The 21,865-nt window shown below is 47.7% G+C and overlaps 1 protein-coding gene across 2 annotated transcripts in view; it reads left to right on the top strand.

The window, feature by feature from the left end:
- The window catches only part of LOC135898678 (AP-5 complex subunit zeta-1-like), a 62,109-nt gene that overhangs the window by 25,475 nt on the left and 14,769 nt on the right, over positions 1-21,865 (top strand). For both annotated transcript variants that reach the window (XM_065427777.1, XM_065427778.2), the window contains exons 11-16: positions 3,381-3,568; positions 6,304-6,390; positions 7,874-7,996; positions 9,312-9,444; positions 12,542-12,718; positions 13,990-14,141. In XM_065427777.1, the coding sequence (XP_065283849.1) occupies positions 3,381-3,568; positions 6,304-6,390; positions 7,874-7,996; positions 9,312-9,444; positions 12,542-12,718; positions 13,990-14,141 (860 nt within the window). The remainder of the gene's footprint in view (positions 1-3,380; positions 3,569-6,303; positions 6,391-7,873; positions 7,997-9,311; positions 9,445-12,541; positions 12,719-13,989; positions 14,142-21,865) is intronic.

Raw genomic sequence — 21,865 nt, 5'->3', positions numbered from 1 at the left:
TGTGTCTGCGTCATCTCCTGAACCTGCTGTTCTGGTAGTGCCTAGTCCTGTCGTCTTTCTTGTGTCCGTTGTTTTGTGCTAAACAAAGTAATTATGGAGAAAGGTACTTGAAAGGGAAAATTGTCCAGACCAGCACGAAGCTTTCCTCAACTGCACTTTCTTCCTTTGTAGCTTCATGCTACATTCATGTGGATGAGTTTTTCAAGAAATGCGTGTTGCACAATGGCCAGATTTATGAAGTTGGCTTTGCCACAATACTTACATGTTATGCAGAAAAGCATACAAACATTACAAAGGTGGTTTTTGTTTTGTTCTGAAAAGAAAGGCCTGTGTCAAAATCGGGCAAATACCATAATTAGACATTGTGAGCTCTAGTTATTGCTGGAAAATCTTCCCAGAGTGAACCGTAAATATTGTATTCTTGTGCGCATAAGCCGCCACTGTGTATAATCTGCACCCCCAATTACAACAGACTGGAAAGAAAGAAAAAGAAAATATTCCCGCGTACAATTCGTGGAAGTAACTGTATACAGCACTGCTCAAATGTTCGTGAAAAGTCTCCATTCACGGATGCACGACTTTCTGCATCGTTTCTTCAGCCAGCGGCTCCGTGCCCCCCATTCTCCGGCGATGCTGACAAAGCTGGATTCACACGCCGGTTGTTATTGCGGACAAACCATTAACATGATATGTGATGTGAATGGGATAACTTCGCAGCTAGCCCTCACACAAAATCCAGCGCGGACGGAGAAGCCCTTGCGTCGGCAACGGCGACGGAGCAAATGTGACCGAGCCGAAAATCACAGTGGTCATAAGGCTTACTGCCGTATCACGAAGTGCATCACGCAGACTGCAGGAGAGCCGTGGGAATGGTTGACGTGTGAGCTCGCCGACACTGCGTGCACTATTTGCTTACTGCTAAATGCAAAATGGTGACCCGTAACGCGGAGGAGAATGGGCGACCGTGAGAGCTTTAAGCTCCCACGGTCTCCCCAAGAAGGGAGCTTCAACATGCAGGGGTGGGAAGGAGGTGGGACTCCCTGGGAGATAACGAAACTTTGAACGGCAGAGAACCTTGCCTTGGGGTTCGCCACTTCAAGTCAAAATTCACATATAACCCGCACCCTCACTTTGCTGTTAAATTTTTTAAATTCTTGGTGTGGGTTATAGGCACAAAAATATGGTAGGCGTTTTCATCAGGAGATAACAAAGTTTTCAACAGATTCACTGTCCCCTAAGCTCTGCCGAGGTAGACGCTGCCACTGAAGAGGTCGCTATTGGTGTTGCTATAGGGGTCAAGTGTGTGCGTGCTGACTGGTAAGGTTCAAATGATCCAGTGAAAGCCAATTTGAGGGTTGAAATAATGAAAGATTGGGCCCGTGGAAATGCATGAGTGTCGACTGGGACCTTCGGTCAGGATCAAATTAACTGAAAAATCATATTAATAGAAGTCTGCTGCACCTTGTTAGGTGTAGGCAAATAGATGCGATTCCTCGTATTCCGCTAAGTCTGTGTAGCCTCTCGCATTCCACACCCTGCCTTCAAAACTGCGGAAGACCTTGGATTTCTTGTTCCCTCTATGAAGTGTGCTTGCTCAAAAACCTATAGCAAATATATACAGTAAAACCTCGTTAAACCGCATCAACATCATTTCCGTGCCAGAGAGCGTTGTGGCGTCGTGCAGGCAAGAACTCGTGTCATGCCGAAACTCGGATGAAAAAAAACGCCGGGTGCTCAGCATAGAAGAAAAATTAGACATTGTTCATGCTGTTGAACGTGACATAAAAAGCCGCCGCTGGCACGCGACATGGGTGTACTGTCGACTACAGTGTGTGGCATTTGGAATGCGAAGAAGTTGCTCGGCAGCGCTGCTGCAACCACTAATAGATATCGGCTACGAGGTTAAACTTTTTGCCATCATTGCCTCTGTCGTTGCCGAAGTGTCGCCTACCGACAGTGGTAAGGACGACACGGAAAACGACAGCACGGGTGATTCAGGCCCGACAGTGGCAGAAGCTGTGCGTTACGTCAGCCTCATGAATGCAATCGTTGCGATGAGAACAGCGCCCCGCAATGAAAAGGTGCCCAGCGACTTCTGCAACGCTACTGCGTCTGTGCACGAAGAACATGTAACGCCATTGAGGAGTCCGCCTTACGAGTGTTTGCTGAAAAAAGGGGGCTGGCTGAAAAGCTGGCTCACAGCTTCAGCAAGTTTGAGGCCGCTGTTGTCGTTGCTAGGCCGTCGCGGCATCAAACGAAAACAACACGTTTGTCGCGCGGAGTAAATAAATACTGTATGCTTTTTCCCCTTTCATTGCACTCTCTCCGAGTTCCATTTTCGCCAGGTAAGTGGGCGATCTCATGCTATTTCGGTTAAGCAGTACTACCGTTTATTACATACATTTTCTGAGCTCCGGCCAACTACAGTTTCACGAGGTTTCACTGTAAATGCCTGAAGTTCTCACTGTTTCGTTATCATTGAATATGATTTTCACCTTTATGTGTATACTTTTTAGCTTGTTTTTTTCATCTCCTTCTAGAATCTTTTGATTCCCTTTCCATCACCATTGCTTTTAAGTAACAGGCTTCTTTTTCTCTCTTATGCATCTGTACTTCATGGTGGGGAAGGGTTATGCACTTATTTGTTCATATACTTATGCTGTTTATTTGTTGTGCTTTTTCATTTTCCTTATATATAGCTATGTCCCTTGGTTCTTTATGCATGTCCTACTGTTTTCTTTCCTTTACAACTGCTATTCTAACCTTTCTTGGCCTTTTCTCTATTCATATACCCTGTGTCTTTTCCATGGCTCTAGGTCCAGTTCAGATCTGTACTCAGAAGTGGGACAGTTACAATGCTTGCAGCCTTTCGATTTTGCTTCCCTTTTGCTTAAGTAGAAATCAATCAGTCAATCAATGAACCATAATAAAGTCTTCCAGTCCAGTCATTCGTTTATATCACATCAAAAATGTTCCTTTAACACAGCAATCTAATTGGATTTTTCTTTACTAAAGTGATGCAAGGATGCAGAGAAAAGCATAGAAGCGTTGCTGTTTGGGTCTGTTGGTGTACCATTAATACATATTACGGGCAGGAACAACAGAAAGTACCATGTGTACGTCATTCTTTTTTTTCTGTTCTCCCTGTCCGTAATGCGCTGCATACAAGAGCTTGACAAGGCTGGAACCACATTCAGCGGTAGACTTCAGTGGTAAATGGCGATTTATTGGAGCGCATTACATTACTACTTATTTAATTATTTGTACTGTTATTTACAGTTATTTACTACTGCGAGTTTATTGCGGGTACTCATTGCTATTGCAGTAGCTGCATGCTTTGCGTACAAATGTACACCTGGTCCATGCTCTCACGCCTGCAGGTGTTCCACAGCCTGGTGGACCTGCCTGCACTGACGGCAGCCCTGGTACTCGAGAGGGAGATGATGGGTTTGTCGGAAGGTGCTCGCACTAAACGCCAGTCCTCGCTCCAGCTTGGTACGGAGGTGCACAAGTCCATGCTCAAATTTGTGCTCCGCGACATCAGCGGCATCGGAGACACGTTCGACGGGTGAGCTGCTGCAGTGCGTGCGAAAATGGTCGGGAATTATTCTTTACAGATGAATGGGGATACCTGAAAGATCTGATGCTTTTCAGAGATGATATCGCAGGGCTCCTGAATGTCAGCTGAAAATGTTATTTCATTCGCCTGCCTGTAAACACACAGTGTGTAAATACACTACCACAGTTTTCTAAACATTTAAGCCTGATAGGTCTTGCATTAGGAATCGGGAATGTGTGCAGTGTACTGTCTGGCTCATACTATTTTATCTCGTGTGGATCGAGAGAGCAACCACATGCAATGCCATTGGCATGAATTGCCATAAATCCATTTGCACTTACTTTTTTTTTGGCTGATCATGCTAATTGAATGGTGGATGGGGGCTTGCTCTCTTGCTAAGCTCTACATTTGTTTTGTCCTTTGTTTTCGTCATGTTACTTATAGTGCTGATGTTGATGCTATATTTAGGGCACACTCTCTGACCTTTCTGTAATCGCTTGTCATTACTTTGTTCCTCTTAAACACAGCGACTGGAACCAGCGTCCTGAGCTGGCTGCGTAAGTGTTACGTGTCCCACATTTGTGGAGCGCGCAGTGCCATAACATTGTGTGCCTCCCACTGTGGTAGTGCCACCCATGCGCTGCCATAACATGGGCAGAATTTGTAATTGATTTCTTTGTTATTGCAGGAAAAAAAACAAATGAAAATGCTTGTAGCTTGTTCACAGATACATATTTTCATTGGCAGTGTGTTCAAAGGGGCTGGTTGGTTCATCATTGGAATAATAATAATAAAAAAAAAACAGCACTCTGTCCTGTGCTCCTTACTCGCCCGCTCTCTGTTGCACTGTTTCTGTTTCTTTATTACATATTTTCAGTCTGCGTAATAAATTTTCTTGCAAGTTGTTGCTCTAGAGTAACACATTTGTTTCATATGTGTGTAATACTACTTTGCTAAATTTAGGATTACTTGCAAAATAACTTCTGCTGTTCAGGAACTGTATCGGAGGAAGTACAGTCGAGCCTCAACAAAACGAACATAGATGCAACAAATTGTCGGACGAAACAAAGTGAACCTAAAATGTTTCTTGCCGATATTAGTGTGTAACGAATGTATGCTTATGACCAATATAATGAAGGTATTTTCGCGGCACATGTGACTTCATTGTAACAAGGTTCGACTGAATTGATTTCTGGTGGAAGCCAAGATCCACTGAAAATGAAGGAAGTTGGCTTGTACAAATCTTCTTTCACAGCAGATTGAAAATACTTATACACAGTCTTGCTGTGAATAACGCGAAGAATGGCATCTGTTAAGGTACACACTGTAAGACGCAGCTGTTTAAATTGAAAGACAGGGAACAGATACTTGGTCAAGGATGGTGCTCTTACCATTAAGCTCACTAATGTTTTCAGTGCCCATAGGGTGGAATCAAAATTGTGAGGGAGATGAAAGATAAAGTAAGTATATCTACTAGGCTAGACCGCTGATGGACAGCTTGTGCAGGCACATCACCATCTTCATTTTCCTGACGAATACCTTCATTTTCGTGCTGTGTTGCCCATGTGAAATAATGAAGCAATGCTTCTACATTAAGCCTTCTATAAAATGGTAAACACATTTCAAGTATTCAAACAGAACTTTTTGTTGGGCTAGTTGGTGCATGTTACTGAAATACTAAAGCGCGAAACAGACGACAGAAGAAACACAGACGGGCGCTTACTAACAACTGATGCTCAGTTGTTAGTAAGAGCTCGTCCATGTCTCTTCTTGTGTCGTCTGCTTGGCGCTTTAGTACTTCAGTAACACTTCAAGTATGTCGATCTTCTGTCAAACTGCCCTAGCACTTTTATGCAAAGCATATTACGAGAGCTCAACCCAGCTCCCCAGGCGCGGCGGTGTCGCCTTCAATACCACGCGACACCGTGACGTCACGACAGAGGAAAAACGGGGCTCCAACTCGCGCCGTCGCGAGCGGCGTCGCAGCGGTATATAAGCAGCTCCGCTTGCCTCTGCTAGACACTCACGAGGTGAGATGCCTCCTGGAGACAGAGCTGCTCGTTGGAATGAGAAGCGAAGGTTGCGGCGTGCTACAGGGACGGATTTTCTAGGTGGCTTTGGCTCAACTCTTGCAAGATGAGCTGGGTGGAAATCGAACCAGGGTCTCCGGAGTGTGAGACGGAGACGCTACCACTGAGCCACGAGTACGATGCTTCAAAGCGGTACAAAAGCGCCTCTAGTGAATGCGGTGTCGCCTTAGAAACAAGCTGTTTCTCAGGCGTGTGTCTCTTGCTCAGGCGCACATTTCGTTGCCGCGCCGAACGCTGCGTTGCTCGACGCTCACCGCGTCCAATGCGGGGCGCGTAGTCGCTGCGCCATAGCCCATTGTCTTACACCCCTTGGCGGGTCGACGGGAACGCTGTCGCGTTCCACTCTTGAAGGCGAAGCAGAGTAACGCATGAGTTGTTTCTTCGTCTAGCTGAACCAAATATAGCCAAGCAACAGCAGTTCACCAGGCTAAACAGTGGTTCAACAACTAAAATAAAGGCTAGTATGCTTCGCATCCTGGGCTTAACCTTAGCTAAGCCACAGCCATTTTTTTTTTGATCAGCTATTTGCTGCTTGTTTATGAAGGCCATTCTGATCTGCTGCTTGCCACAAATGCACGTGCTGTCAGTATGCAACACGTCACGCAGCTGTGTTGGTGAGTCACCATGTACACTTAGTGTTGTCTTGTCTTACAGCGTCGCCAAGTTCCACACCCTGATCGCTGACCAGGTCAATCACCCGAAGGTGGTCCGCTGCTCGGAGCATGCCCCAGACCTTCTTGGGTAGGTGACCCACCACCAGGTGGGAAGACTTCTGCCGTTGAATGCTGCTCTCTTATTACAGACCTTCTTCGGCAGAATTCACATCCACCATTATTAAACAGCAGAATGCATTATCCGGGAAGACTGCCTCCATAAGCTAATTTATCTCCAATTAATAAGTACACTGTGCTGTCTTCGCACTACATTAGGTGCTGCATAGTGGATCACATTTTATTTTGTACAGTTAAACTTAGATATAACCAACTTCAATATAACGAAATTCTCTATATAACAAAGTGCTTACCTTTTTTATAACTTCTTGCTTTAGAACACTATGTATTTTGAACTTCAATATAACGAAGTGTGTTTATCCACAATTTCAATATAACGAAATTTCTCTGCCACCGTGAAGGAATACCTAGGCAATAGATGGAAACTTCCGCAGGCACAGATAGTCAGATGGTTGGATTTCACGTGGCTGCTTGCAAGCGCACCTCTCAAATTGTATGCCTCGCAGTAGAGAGCGGCTGCCAAGGCAGAGCAGCGTAGCAGCAAGGCCTTTTTGCTTTTATGTGCGTCCAAGTTCAGTTGTCCAAGTTCAGCCGCAGCGGCAGAGTGGACGCGAAAACTTCACAGGCTTCACTTTGTACCTCCGATGTAAATTTATCGTCGACACGGTATGTAAAAGTATCTTTGGTCGCGGACTCTCAAATTCAAGGAAATTAATTTTTTTTTCTCAGTCACGTTTCTTTTTTCGGATTGTCTGAAAGATATCTTACGCAATTTCATATACTAGATCTGAGCTGTAATCAGTTCTGGCATACTCATTTAGCATTCCATTTAATAAGACTCCACACACCATACCGCATATCTTGATTTCTATGTACTTATGTTACTGATAGCTTGCTGCATGCTTGTTGTGCAATGTTAGGGGACTTGCAGGCATGTGCAGCACCATGTTTTTCTGCCTGAAATATTTAAACATTAGATTTTGTGGAAAATTTTTTTATATTCAGTATTCTATTTGATATTTGGCTTTCTTGATTTGATGCAATATTTGATTTAAAATCTACTGTTCGGTATTTGCACACCCTTAATTCTCGATGAACACTTGGTGCTGAGTGTACACAATTGGTTTGTCATTTTTTGTTGCTCTTTCTTCAGTTAGTTACTGCTGTGTGATCTGTACATGGTTTATGTATTTGAACTCCCCCCCTCCCCCAACCACCAGGCTCTCGGTGCAATCAAACTATGTATGAAATGTAAAAAGAAAAAGTATGTTATTGCTGCAGCAGTCAGAATGTTTCAGTGTGAAGTGTAGGTTCATTTCCCAGTCACATTAGGAAGCTGCGTTTCTGTCTTGAGACGATGTTGAAATGGCTGCTTGCACTTCCTTGCATATTGAAGTGAGTTCTGGAGCTCCAAGAATTAGTCCGGAGTGGCTGTCTGTTATGTGGTCGGGCGAGTCACCTGGGGGTACGAAACTGTTGCCTTTGTCATGCAGGTGCTACCTGAAGACCTTTGTGCAGTTTGGTGACTCAGAGCTGGCTTCACGGCTGCTGCCAGCCTTCATGGAGCGACTGTCCGTGTGCTTTGGGTCGCGAGGGTATTGTGAACGGCTTCGAAAGTGAGTCCAGTTTCTTTGCAGATGCTTTGTTCTGCTTGCTGAGATGTAGGCGTTGAAAAAAAAAAAGAAACGCCATTGCAAAGAAAGTAAGCATTCCTGTGCGCACTGATGTATAGTAGCCTGAGGTCATTTTAGCACAGTGACTTCAGGACTGCAGATGAGAAGAGCACTCATTAATGATGTGCCTCGCTTGTGACTGCAAAGAAAGGAGTCCTGGAACAAAGTTAATCAAGATTTCCTATTAGTACAATGTCTCTCATAGCCTCGGTTTTGCTCTGGTAGGTCGAGGTTGATCGATCAGTCCATTAATTATTTAGTATTCCTGATCACAATGTATCTCATTGCCATAATGTTGTTCCGGTGGATTGGTTGATTGACTGACTGATTGATTGATTAAAGCCAATCAGTTGGTCAAAATCAATCAATCAATCAATCAATCAATCAATCAATCAATCAATCAATCAATCAATCAATCAATCAATCAATCAATCCAAATTTGTCTCAAATCACAAGGGAAGTGTTCCAGAAGGTTTTACAAAGTTGAAGAAATGTTGGGAGCGGTGTGTCGCTAGCAAAGGAAATTACATTTAAGGCAACAGTTTTGAGTGAGCTGCTGAAGTTGGGTGAGAGCTAAGCAATTTGGTATTTGGGAATGCAGTGGCAGCAAGAATTAAGGATGGTGGAAGACAATTTCTGTGAACCTGGTAAGAGGTTCTTGCGGAAGAACCCTTCCTGGCACGGGCCAGCATTTCTAACGGTCGTTCCAGTAGCCTGCTCTAAAATTTTAGTAGAAAGTTCTGTTTTAGTCAGCACTATGTTGTATTTTTGACAGTTCTTGATACATTGTATGTGCACGGCTACTAAATTTCGTAACTTGGGTAAGTTGATTGTGAATGCAAAGTTATGCTGCATAACTTAAGAGCTATGCAGTGAGAGCTATGCAAAAACATCTAGCTAAAACGTGAGCATACGCATCAAAATGATTGCTCAAGCCGACAACTTTTTCTGTTGCCTCAGTGGTTGTTGTGTGTGCTGTTGTTGGCTTATGCCACTGTTGGTTTGTGCCACTGTTGTTTTGTTCAAGATCCTGTGTGTAGGGCTGTATTCTCTTCGTGGGTGTCTTTTTAGAGTTACACAGCGCAACTTCACATATTTGATCAAGAACCAACTTGTCTAAACACAAACATTTATGTATTATGTTGTATCTGCTGCAATAAAGTTATTATTGCAGCAGTTCGGTCCTTTTTTTTTTATCACATCTAACACTTAGTGAAATTTCAGAGCAGCCCATAGCATTGAATAAAAACGTGCCCAGGCTGCTGGCTGATGTGCTTCCTCAGCTGTTTCGCAAGTTCCCTGACGTGACCTTTCTGCTGACTTCCGAGTTTGTGGAGTTTCTCAGCCACACCAGCTCATATGATGCAGGACCTGACTTCTTTGCAAACCTGGTAAGAGGATTCTATTTACAGATGCTGATGTAGGCCGGCTTGTCCAGCAGAATTTTCAGAAGCTTGCTGCTGTATTTTAGTAGACTGTACTGCTTTAATCAGTGGTCAGGAGGATTGCTGAACATTGAAAATCTCCAAAATCATTTGTCAGTGAAAGTCACAACATGCCCTATGGTATCTCGACCATTCTTTTGAGTAATAGGGTTTTGCAGGGTGTGCAAACTGAACTGTATTCACCGCAGTAACTTAGTGGCTATTAGGTTGCGCTGCCAAGCCTTCAGGTCGCGGGTTCAATCCTGGTGACGGCAGCTGCGTTTTGATGGAGAAGAAATGCAAAATCATTCATGTATGTAGATGTACTTAAATTTAAGTGCACATTAAAGAAACATAGGTGGTTAAAATTATAATTGGGAGTACCCCCTCCCCCCCATACAGTGTGCCTCCTTGTCGGATTGTGCCTTTGGCATACAAGATCTCATGATTGAATTTTCTTTCATTAACACAAAATCTTACTAAGAATGGGTCGCTGACCATTGTTAGAAAGAAATACAATAAAGTTGCGTGGTCTTCTGAGATCTTCCAGAAAGCTGATATTTTTTTCATAAATGTATCATTGAAAGTGGTCATTGTGATTAAAGGGAAGCTGAAGAGTCTGTCGAATTCAATAAGACGCTCATATACGGATGCGGGAACCTTATAAACCATGAAGGTAAAATTTTGGGGGGGATTTTTCACTTAGGAGCGACGCAATCGTCGGTTAAAATTGCGCTGTAGCTCCGCCCCCCGTCGAGCGCAGCGCGCTGCTGCTGACGCTGACGATGCGAGCGGAGACCGGAAACCGCGGCTTAGTGACGTCAACACTGGTGTTCCGCTCCTTCGCAGTCTCCGCGACCGTGCCTGACCGGGCTTATTTCTGCATGTGTGCCGTGTTAATCTGCTTTGCTCGACCCTACATTCGTTTATTTGTGTGTATACAGGAGTGCTAGTTGACGTGCGCAGCATCAATTGAACTTGTAGGCCGATCATGCTGGCGTTCTGTGCAGCCTACGCTTGTACGAACACCAGCGGCCACGACGGTTCTGATGTTCCATTAGTTCCTCCAAGACAAGAAGCTTTCAGCTAAGTGGGAGGCTGCTGTCAAGCAAAACAACTTCAAGCGCTCAAGAACAACAGTGTTGTGCTCTAACCACTTCTGTGACGATTACTACCGGAGTTTATCAATAATGCATGCTTTGGTTTCTCCTTCGTGTTAGTACGCTGAACGGTAGGTGCATGTTTATCGCCCACCCTTGACGCAGGTTTCATCGCCAAGCGCCGCGAATTTTCTATTCGCACGTGTGTTGTGAAACAGCCTGCATGCAGCTACCATAACGCAGTGCAAGCGTAAAGTTTGCATGTGTTGGAAAGCCTGCTCACGCGAAGACGCTGCGCTCCCCCTTCTCTTGCACACATAAGAAACCGACCATCTCACGTAGCCGACGAAATTTGCCGGTTATGAGTAGCGTGCGGAGGGCGCGCTGATGAAGGTTCGATACTACACGTGCTACAACAGCCGGTAAACTTTTCCCACGTTTAAACCGTCTGTGTAGATTACCGACAGCTTTGGGGCAGCGCACAAATGCTGAAGACCGCATCACCGTTTACGTTCTACCAGGAGGCATGCAGGAACATAACACTACAGTTGTTTGCCCGGAAACGTACTCACTTGGAACGCTGAATGCAGCTTAGCAAAAAACATACTCGCAAAAGAACATTTCCAACACAAGGAGATGCTAACACTTCGCCTTCGTTCGCGTGGAAAGCAGTGCTTGCACCAGCATTTTTTGCTTCTTGGAGAGGCCGGCTCTTCGCAATCGGCTCGTACATGTAGTATGTACAAGTATGTACGTAGGTGTAGTATGTACAAGTATAAACCCCTTACAAGTGATCTTGCACGCGACAGTGACAGCGCTACAAGCGAGGCAATGGCTGTCGCGTTCACTCGTCGTCTGCAAGCCAAACGCCACACGAGCGACGGCTTTGAGTGACGACTTTGAGCGACGACTTCCTGGTATGAGGGCAGCAATATACGTGCCGAAACTAGCGTGACGCATGCTTTATCAATTTCAGTTGATGTATTTTACTGAAGAAGGAGCACAAAATATTCCTGAAGGTCTTGCACTAGGTTCTTATTCTTGCACGTGTAAAATTCAGTAGTTTGCTCGTTGCGTGCGACAAACAGTAGTATTTGAGTTATGTACATCCAGTTTCGGCTTCGCACAATTGGCTAGTCGCTCATAGCATTTCCGGGCGACGAGCGACGAGTTCTAGATTTCTCGAAACAAGCGATCGAGCGACAACACCGAGTGATTTGTTCAAGTGACGGCCCGTTTTGTCGCTCGAAACCATCGCCCGTCACCGTCGCGCGCAATATCGCTCTCGTGGAGTTTGGACTTAACGCCGAACTCCTCAGAGAAACGCAAGCTCTCGAAAATTTCCATGACCGTCTCAGCAAAACACCACCAAACTACTTTGCACCATGCTTCGTGTGTAGCGGCAGCAGTCGGTTTGGACGAACACCAATGTTGACGTCACGAGGCGCCCGACCAATCACAGGCGTAAACGAGGCGTGCAAGCTGGGCGTGTCTGCTGCTGCACTTTGCATCGAAATAAAATAGTTTTGTGCTTTCTTTCGCTCAATTTCGATGCGATATTCGAATTCAGAGGGGTGAAAACCACGGCGTACTGCTTTTCACTCATTTTTTCTGGAAAAGCTTTCAGCTTCCCTTTAATAGACCTTTAAGGTCCTAAACATATGCCAGTTTGAGGCTTATCACCTAAGGGGCTTGTTTCAACAATAATGCCTAGCCTTTACCATGTTTTATTGAGCTACATAGAGTACATTATAGCGAAAGCTGTGCTAGTGTAGCTGCGGTACTATTCTCCAGGATGGATGAAAGGTGGGTCATGTACCTTGTTGCATTGCCTGCACCAGTGGCATAGCCAGAGGTTGGCACATTGGGCATGTGTCTCACTCGTTGCATTTTTCTCGCTCATTGCAACAGCAAAACTGATGAAAAGAAAGGCAAGCGTTTTCCTTGCGTCCCCTCTGACGCAGGTGTGGGCCATTGGGGAGTTTGCCTCGCCCAACGAGAGCTCTCTCTGCTCCCCCAAGGCGGTGTGCGACTTCTTCGAGGTGCTCGAGTTGTTGGCCTTTGAGCTTCTCAGTACCCAAGGCTTGTTGAGCGAGCGTCGCACCAGGCTCCTGTGCATCGTAATCACCAGCCTCTCTAAGGTAACGCTCACTGCTGCCCCTCTCCAGGGTAGTAGTGGTGGCGGCGGCAGGCATCAAACGACAGTAGAACTTCTTCCGGCTATTTGGTTGGAACAGTATAGTGAAATTGGGATTTGTAATGATTCTTGAAACTATTGAATGGGAAGCTGCCATATTCTTCCTGTCTAATTAAAATGTTTGAATGTGTGTCTGTGATTTTTTTTCCGCGACCTGGTTATAACAATAAAAATTGGATTTTCTTGGCACTTGAATATTGCTATAAGTGGGTTAGACTAGGGAACTATAAAATGTGACTAAGTAAATCTAAAATTTGGTGGGCCATGCTTTGAGCATTTTGTTGATATACGTATAACAAAACCTAAAATGTATGATTCAGAACAGTAGTGGTTACAGTGAAGCAAGTAGTTCTTTGCTCACAGCTCAAAATTTGTTTATTCGTATAAAAAATTTCAAATACTCATCAAGACCAACATGAAGCAATGCATTCTGGATGCACCTGCGCAATTTGACCATTGGCTTGGCTTGGCTGGTCCATAGTCGGTGAGACAATGTGGCAATGCTGCATGATCACACTGATCGCATGGTTGCAGATTACAAATTGTTCAAAGTGTGTTTCTAATTTAGTGTTACGCATTTATGCCACATATCATGTTGTGCCATATATAAGCACACCGAGCCACTAACGGGCTATCAAATTCTACAGGAGACACTTCACTGACCAGCTGGAGGCACCATGCTTGTGGTGTGAGCTTATAATGAATGTAAGATATAATAAAGGTACCTTCATGTCGGCTGCAATGTTGCTGGAATGAATTTCATTTGTAATATAAAATCTGGCTCTGTAATCATACAACTCTGGACATTGGTGAAAATGATAGGCTTTTGATAGACATTATGTTGACTTGTGTGCACTGCACTGTGGAATTGCATTCTTAAGCTGTATGACTTGACTGTGCTTGGGACACTTATCATACTCGGTGCTTGGTAGCTTAATTTTTCATCAAGCCATGCCTGATGCCCATGCATAGTTGCATCTATTTCTGTCGACTTTGAACTTATGTCCAAGTTTGTTATTCTAGGAAACATGCATTTCAAGGAACGAAAAAAAATATATATATATAAAAAAGCCAAGCCAACCCAACTCATTACTCTAGCCCCAGGTGGTTGAAATCAATATGGAGCCTCCGATTGTGGCGCCTCTCATAGCCAATGTGTTTCTTTGGGATGTTAACTTGATTTTGATTGATTTCGAACTTTGGGTGTGGCTGCAGCTTGCAGTGCGGTCCCAGGACCTGGTGGCTCGGGCCCTGCTGTGCCTGTCCAAGACGGGCCAGCTCTGCAGCACCTGCCAAGGACAGGGACCACCCTGGGCAATCCTGGAACGGCGGGTGCTCGAGCTCACCGCCATCATCAAGCGTTCCGGGTGAGTGAGCTGCGATTTTGTTTGCCCGGGCTGCGAACTGGTGTTGCAATTTGTGTGGCTGTGTATGGAGCCACGGGTGCTGGGAGTATTGAAATTTAGAGGCTGTTCAGGCCATTTGTTTGCTGTGGTGTGCCACATAATACCGTATTTTTTCGATTTAAGGCAGTCACGATTGTAAGACGAGGGTGCAGTTGGAAGGGGGGGGGCACATATTTTGCATTGAGGTGCGACGTCACGGCAAGCAGACTTTTGTCTTATGGTGTGGCTTCACGGCAGCGTAGCATGCACTGCCATAAAGCCACACTATAAGGCAAAATTCATGCTGCAGTGAAAATACACCTCAAAGCAAAATTTGCGTATAATTTGTACACTGCATTTATTGTTCAATTTTTCGAATTCTCTGCGCGGGTTATATGCACAAAAATACGGGACTGCTCCACCTTTCAAGGTTTATGCATTACTAGAATTTGCAATGCCGTCTAAAATCTGGATCACCAGAATTGTGGTGCTGTGGCTGCCACATTGAAACGGTAACTGAATCTACAAGTCTCACGTTTAAGGCAGGGGTAGACCTTGAGGCTAAAGATTTTGGAAAAAAAACCTTGCCTTCTGAGAAATATGGTAAATGCCCCTGTATATTCCGCAGTTAGTCAAGTATGCATGGTCGTGACTAGATAGATTGCCACATCCAGCATTGCCATGATGCAAGTTTGATCGAGCGTGTAATGCTGTCGATGTAGTGCGGTGAGTCATTTGACACATCGTAACTGATGTGACATATATGGCGCCACAATTTTTTAACAACACATTTTTTAATGAAAATTATGTATGATTTGCTGTCACATTGAAGTACATCTGCTGTTAGACTTACTAACCCAAACATATAACAGTGTGAAGAAGAAGACACGCCTCGCGGCACAGCCGCATTGCCAACGCGCGGCTCGTCTCGGCTCGCGCTGTTGATTGCTGGCGTCCGTTTGGACAGTGCTTCGGGCTGCTTCGCCGTTCCCGGTTGCTGTGCCGTTACATTAGGAGCCGCCAATAAACCTTTTCTCAATTGGTGGAGGTGCTGGGACTCAAACCCCGTCGCTTGAAACCCTGGAGCTGAGATCACGAACGCTACCACCCGCCATGACCGACAGCTCCTCCCAAACGGCACCGACGCCACAGTCCGTCACCTGCACCGGCGTTCCACGACAACGGGACCCCAAGGTCTTCAGCGGTGCAGACGACGAAGACGTAGAAGACTGGTTTGCGTCGTATGAACGGGTGAGCGCACACAACAAGTGGGATGATCCCGCCAAGTTAACTCACGTCATCTTTTATCTGGCTGGTGTTGCCCAACTGTGGTTTCACAACCACGAAAGTGACGTGCCCACATGGTCAGTCTTCAAGACAACCTTTACGGAAGTGTTCGGCCGACCCGCTGTTCGCAAGCTCCGTGCCGAGCAGCGCTTGCGCGCCCGAGCACAGCAGACGGCGGAAACGTTCACAAGCTACATAGAAGACGTCGTGGACCTTTGTAAACGAGTCAACGCCGCAATGCCAGAAGCTGAGCGAATTCGCCATATACTGAAAGGCATCGATGACGGCGCATTCCAGATGCTCCTAGCCAGGAATCCGCGCACTGTGTCTGCAGTTGTCAGCCTGTGCCAAAGTTACGATGAGTTGAGGAAGCAACGCGCTTCGACTCGGCGTCCTTTGGGAAGCGACGACTTGTTGGCGAGCCTTGACAACATGTACGACCCATCCTCATTCTTTCAGCGGGTCAAGGACTTTGTGCGTGAGGAAGTTGCTCGCCAACTTTCTTTAGTCCCCTTCACTCAGGAGCCCACCTCCCGTCTTCCAAACACGCTCCGCACCCTCATTTCCGAAGAGGTCGCCCACGTTGTCCCTTCCGCACCACATCAGCCGCCTGCAGCCGTGAATCTCAACTCTACGCGGGCAGTGCAGCCTGTCGCCACGCCTCTCACCTATGCGCAGCCAGTCCTGCCTGTGGCCGCGCCTCTTACGTACGCCCAGGCAGTACGCAGGCCTCCACCGGCGTCTTTCACGACCCAGTCCCAACCGCTGCCACCGGAAGCCCATGCTACATCTTGGACCGCACCGCGAGCTAATCCTTGGCGGACACCTGACAACCGACCCATCTGTTATTCTTGCTGCACTCCCGGACACGTCGCCCGATATTGCCGCCGTCGTCCTCAAGCGTTCGGCGACGCCTCGCGGCCCTTCCAGTACGGCAGCCAGCCATTTCGCCAATACGCCGCTCCTTCCCCCCAACCGTATGCTCGTGCTGACATCCCAGAATTTCCTTCGCGTCGCTCGCCATCCCCTCGCCGACGCTCGCTCTCCCCAATGCGTCGGCGACCCGCACCACCTGACCAGGAAAACTGAACGTCGCAGTTCAAGAGGCAAGAACTGCGCCCCATTCGAACTGTCAAAGTCCTCGCGCCTCTCCTGCTAACGTGGTCGAAATTTGTGTAGAAGGTGTTCCTACATTCGCTCTTGTGGATACGGGCGCAGCCGTTTCTGTGATAGCCGCCAAACTGTGCCGTTCGCTGCGCAAGGTGACCACGCCGCTTTCTGGACTGTCGCTTCGTACGGCAAGCGCGCAGCCCGTCACTCCGCACGCAGCCTGTACTGTACGTGTGCTTATTCACGGCATTGTTTACATCGTCGAGTGTATTGTTCTTCCCACGACCTACTGAACTACAGACCTGCACAGATCTCCCTCCTCCAGCGCGCCTGGTCTAGTTCGCCCCTTTTGCCGCTAGGGAAATAACGTACGAGCAGAGTGGCGCTAGTCATAACCTGTTCGCTGTCGTCTGCTTCTGCGATCTGTTCAGCGCTTGTCTTGCCATTTCGGCAGGCACAAAGCGCTTGTTTTGGTGGTAAATGAATAAATTCACAAATATACAAAAGAAGACATATTTGCGAATGCTTTGCGTTTGAATAGTGAAACTAGAAGAGGATGAGCGGTGCAAGAAATGTAAACAACGAGCATAGGTGGCCGCTGCAATGCTAGATCAACGGCATAAATTTCCCTTTCCTAGCCTCCTTAAGAAACTGGAAAAATTGTTTAAAAAGATTCATAAGATAATCTAGCTTTCTTTAGTTGATTACAGACAGCCTAATGTCGTAGATGACATTAGGATTTACTACTGTGTGCCGTAGTGAAAGGAAGATGATCTGGTAAAAGTATAGTAAAAGTATTCACTAGTAAGTCCTCCACCCGATATGTGCAATAGTCTGATCGATTCTGTTTCAAGGGAAGGTGAGCATATCTTGTTTTTAATATCGTTGGATGTCTAGCTCAGTAGAAAGCTTGCAAAAAATTAAGCGATCCCGGTGCTTTAAAACGTGCTGCAGTGCAGGCCTTAAAAATCGTGTCACGGAACTCTTTTCAAACTGTAAAGCTAGCTTTTCCGCGTAGTACGCGGCAGCATAACGGTGGTGCTGAAGATACGTACGCAGTGCAGCTGTGTGCGTAATTCACTTTTTGAACTCGTGACGCATTCACGGACAACTTTCTGTCGTCGAACATTACGGTGGCTTCAAGTTTCTAAAGAGCGCAGAAGCGAATTTTACAACGTGTACAATGAAACTGTTGGGTACGTTACAATGCGATTTATAATAATCTCCTTGAAAAAGGCAGTGGGAGCGGCTATTTGACGCTATTTTAGAGAGCAGCGGACTACACGCTCCGACATTTTTTAGGTTCGGGAAGTCAACTTTTGGAGCCAAGTGACCGATCAAAGCCTTGTGACATGTCTGTCACTGTGTTAGCAAAAATCGTCAACTAGAGAAGCAGTTCGTCGCAACACAACAGCTGCCGTACTACTTACAACGCCGCACAACCGCCCACCGCGTAGCAGACGAACAGGTTATAAAAGCGCCACCTACGGCAGTCGGTTGAACGAAAGTGGGCGCAAGCTGCTCCCATAGAAGCCGGATATCTGTGCAGGTCTGGAGTTCCAGTAGGTCGTGGTTCTTCCCACCTGCTCGCATGACGTCATCCTCGGATGGGACTTCTTATCCAGTCATAAAGCCGTGATCGACTGCGCACGCGCCGAAGTTGAATTTTCCCCTTGTGACGCACCCTTGGACGAAGATTGCGACCGCCCTTCTAAACTTACCGTGCGCGAGGACACAGATATTCCACCTGGCTCCTTCGCCCTCGTCCCCGTCTTTTGCGATGCCATCGCTGATGCAACGGTCCTCTTCACGCCGTCCGACGTCTTCATGAGCCGTAAATCTCTCCCACTACCCTTCGCGACGCTTGACATGGCTGGCGGCTGCAGCAATTTCTACTTTTACAATCCCCTCTGTGCGCCTCTTACGTTGCTCGTTGGTGAATGCCTTGGCTTCGTGGAACTCCTCGACTCTTCGTCTTTGGTTGACGTCCCTGGAGACTCTTTTGACGTCGACCCCGGCCAAGCATCTTCGATGTCCGCGCTTGAAGAAACGTCCAGGGTTGCGTTCTCGCATGCCATCGCCGATACCCTCACACCTGCCGAACGCGCCGCCCTTCTTGATCTCCTGCACAACTTTAGAAGTTCATTCGACGTTTCACAACCTCACCTGGGCCGCACGTCGGAAGTGCGACACTACATTGACACCGGTTCACATCAGCCGTTACGTCAACGACCATATCGCGTCTCTGCCGAAGAGCGTCGTGTCATTACCACCCAAGTCGAAGATATGCTGCGCCGTGATGTTATTCAACCTTCGCACAGTCCCTGGGCATCTCCTGTCGTTCTCGTTCGCAAGAAGGACGGGTCTATTCGCTTTTGCGTCGACTACCGTCGGTTAAATAAGGTAACGCGCAAAGACGTCTATCCTTTGCCGCGCATCGATGACGCCCTCGACAGTCTTCAGGGCGCAGAATTTTTCTCGTCCCTTGACTTGCGTTCAGGGTACTGGCAGGTCCCCATGGCTGCGGCCGATCGCCAGAAAACCGCGTTCATTACACCTGACGGTTTATATGAATTTAAGGTGATGCCTTTCGGGCTTTGTAACGCCCCTGCCACCTTTGAACGACTCATGGACAACACTCTGCGTGGCCTCAAGTGGTCTATATGTCTGTGTTACCTCGACGATGTCGTGGTTTTCTCGCCTGATTTTCCTACTCACCTGCTCCGCCTTAGACAAGTTTTCACCTGTCTAACGAACGCTGGCCTTCAACTCAACCTCAAGAAGTGCCGCTTCGCCGCGCGAGAGCTCACCATTTTAGGCCACGTTGTGTCCAAGCATGGCGTTCTACCCGATCCTGCAAAACTTCGAGCAGTCGCTGAGTTTCCGAAGCCTCAGACCATCAAAGAACTTCGAAGCTTCGTGGGCCTATGCTCATATTTCCGGCGCTTTGTTCGAAATTTCGCATCGATCATGGCGCCATTGACTCAGCTTCTACGCGGTGACGCCGCCCTCTCCTGCTGGTCCCCTGCATGTGACTCCGCCTTTGCTACGCTGCGTCGTCTTCTCATCTCCCCACCTATTCTTCGCCATTTCGACCCGTCAGCTGCAACTGAAGTACATACAGATGCCAGCGGGGTCGGTCTCGGCGCCGTACTCGCCCAACGAAAGGAGGGCTACCCCGAATATGTAGTCGCCTATGCGAGTCGCACACTGACGAAGCCTGAGGCCAATTACAGCGTGACCGAAAAAGAGTGCTTGGCTTTAGTATGGGCACTTGGCAAGTTCCGACCATATCTGTACGGGCGCCCATTCGACTTAGTCACAGATCACCATGCGCTTTGTTGGCTCGCCAACTTGAAAGATCCCACTGGCCGCCTAGCCCGTTGGGCACTACGCATCCAGGAGTACGATATTCGCGTCGTCTACCGCAGTGGACGCACACACTCCGACGCAGATGCCTTGTCTCGTTCACCTTTACCTCCAGACTCGGCCTGCGCAACAACTTCCGCACATTCCGTGTCATCTCTCGACATGGACTCCTTTGCAACCGCACAACGTCGTGACCCGTGGGTCGCTTCTCTTTTCGACTATCTTTCTGGATCGTCGACCATCCCTGTATCCCGAACCCTCCGACGCCAAGCAGTTCATTTTGCCATTCGTGACCAGCTGCTGCACCGTCGCAATTACACTCCTGATGGTCGTCGGTGGCTTCTGGTGGTTCCCCGCAGCTTAAGGTCTCAAATATGTGCCGCTTTCCACAACGATCCGCAGTGTGGCCATGCCGGAGTCTTCAAGACGTACGAACGCATTCGCCACCGCTACTACTGGCGCGGCATGTACAATTTTGTACACAAGTTTGTTCGGTGCTGTCTTGACTGTCAACGCCGCAAATCGCCGCCTTTACGCCCATCTGGTGCCTTGCAGCCGCTCCCGTGCCCTGCCACACCCTTCGATCGCGTCGGCATCGACCTATACGGCCCACTTCCTATGACACCAGACGGCAATCGGTGGATCGTCGTTGCTATTGATCATTTGACACGCTACGCCGAAACTGCTGCTTTACCAAGTGCTACAGCGCGGGATGTAGCCTCTTTCATCCTACATCGCTTCGTGCTTCGACACGGCGCACCTCGGGAACTCCTCAGCGATCGCGGTCGCGCCTTCCTCTCCGAAGTCGTCGAAAGTTTGCTTTCGGAATGCCATATTATTCATCGGACAAGCACGGCATACCATCCACAGACTAACGGGCTCACAGAGCGATTTAACCGCACACTTGGTGATATGCTCTCTATGTACGTGGCGTCTGATCATGGTAACTGGGACCGCATCCTTCCATTCATCACGTTCGCGTACAACACTGCGATCCAGGCCACTACGGGATTTTCACCTTTCTTCCTCCTGTATGGCCGCGAGCCTACGCATACCATCGACACGCTCCTTCCATACCGTCCTGACGCCTCCGAGTGTCTACCTGTTTCCGACGTCGCCCGACAAGCCGAAGAATGCCGCCAGCTAGCGCGCTCCTTTACGGCAGAGCAACAGCAGCGCCAGAAAGAAAACCGCCTCGACACGCATCCAAGCACGACCTACGCTCCAGGCGTTCTTGTGTGGTTGTCGGTCCCTTTCCAAACGCCGGGGCTTTCCTCGAAACTCGTCCCAAAATTCGACGGGCCTTACCGAGTCTTGGAGCAAACATCCCCGGTGAATTTTCTCATTGAGCCCCTGTCACCACCTGAAGACTTGCGCCGGCGTGGACGTGACATTGTCCACGTCTCGCGTCTCAAGCCCTACCACGACCCTCTGCCTCCCGATTCTTAAGGCGCCAGGATGGCTCTTTTTGTCCGGGGGGAGATTGTGAAGAAGAAGACGCGCCTCGCGGCACAGCCGCATTGCCAACGCGCGGCTCGTCTCGGCTCGCGCTGTTGATTGCTGGCGTCCGTTTGGACAGTGCTTCGGGCTGCTTCGCCGTTCCCGGTTGCTGTGCCGTTACATTAGGAGCCGCCAATAAACCTTTTCTCAACAGTTACATCTTCAGGGTGTCTACCAACCGGGAAAACCGGGATAACCGGGAATTCTCAGGGATTTTCAATAGCCTGGAAAAACTCAGGGAAAACTCAGGGATTTGTGCTTCTATCAGGGAAAATTAGCTGTAATTTTATTGAAAGGGAAAGAAAGTCGCGGTAAAGCTGGCTCGATTAGGAGGAGTTGCCAGTGCTTAGTCAATGACCGACTTTTCGGACTCCCGATAATTCGGACGGCTTCGCGGCACCCCGCACCCCATAGAGCCTATGTATAATAACGTCTGAAAT

The sequence above is a fragment of the Dermacentor albipictus genome, chromosome 8, assembly GCF_038994185.2.
Source record: "Dermacentor albipictus isolate Rhodes 1998 colony chromosome 8, USDA_Dalb.pri_finalv2, whole genome shotgun sequence".
Lineage (NCBI taxonomy): Eukaryota > Metazoa > Arthropoda > Arachnida > Ixodida > Ixodidae > Dermacentor > Dermacentor albipictus.
This window is presented reverse-complemented; position numbering and strand designations above follow the sequence as displayed.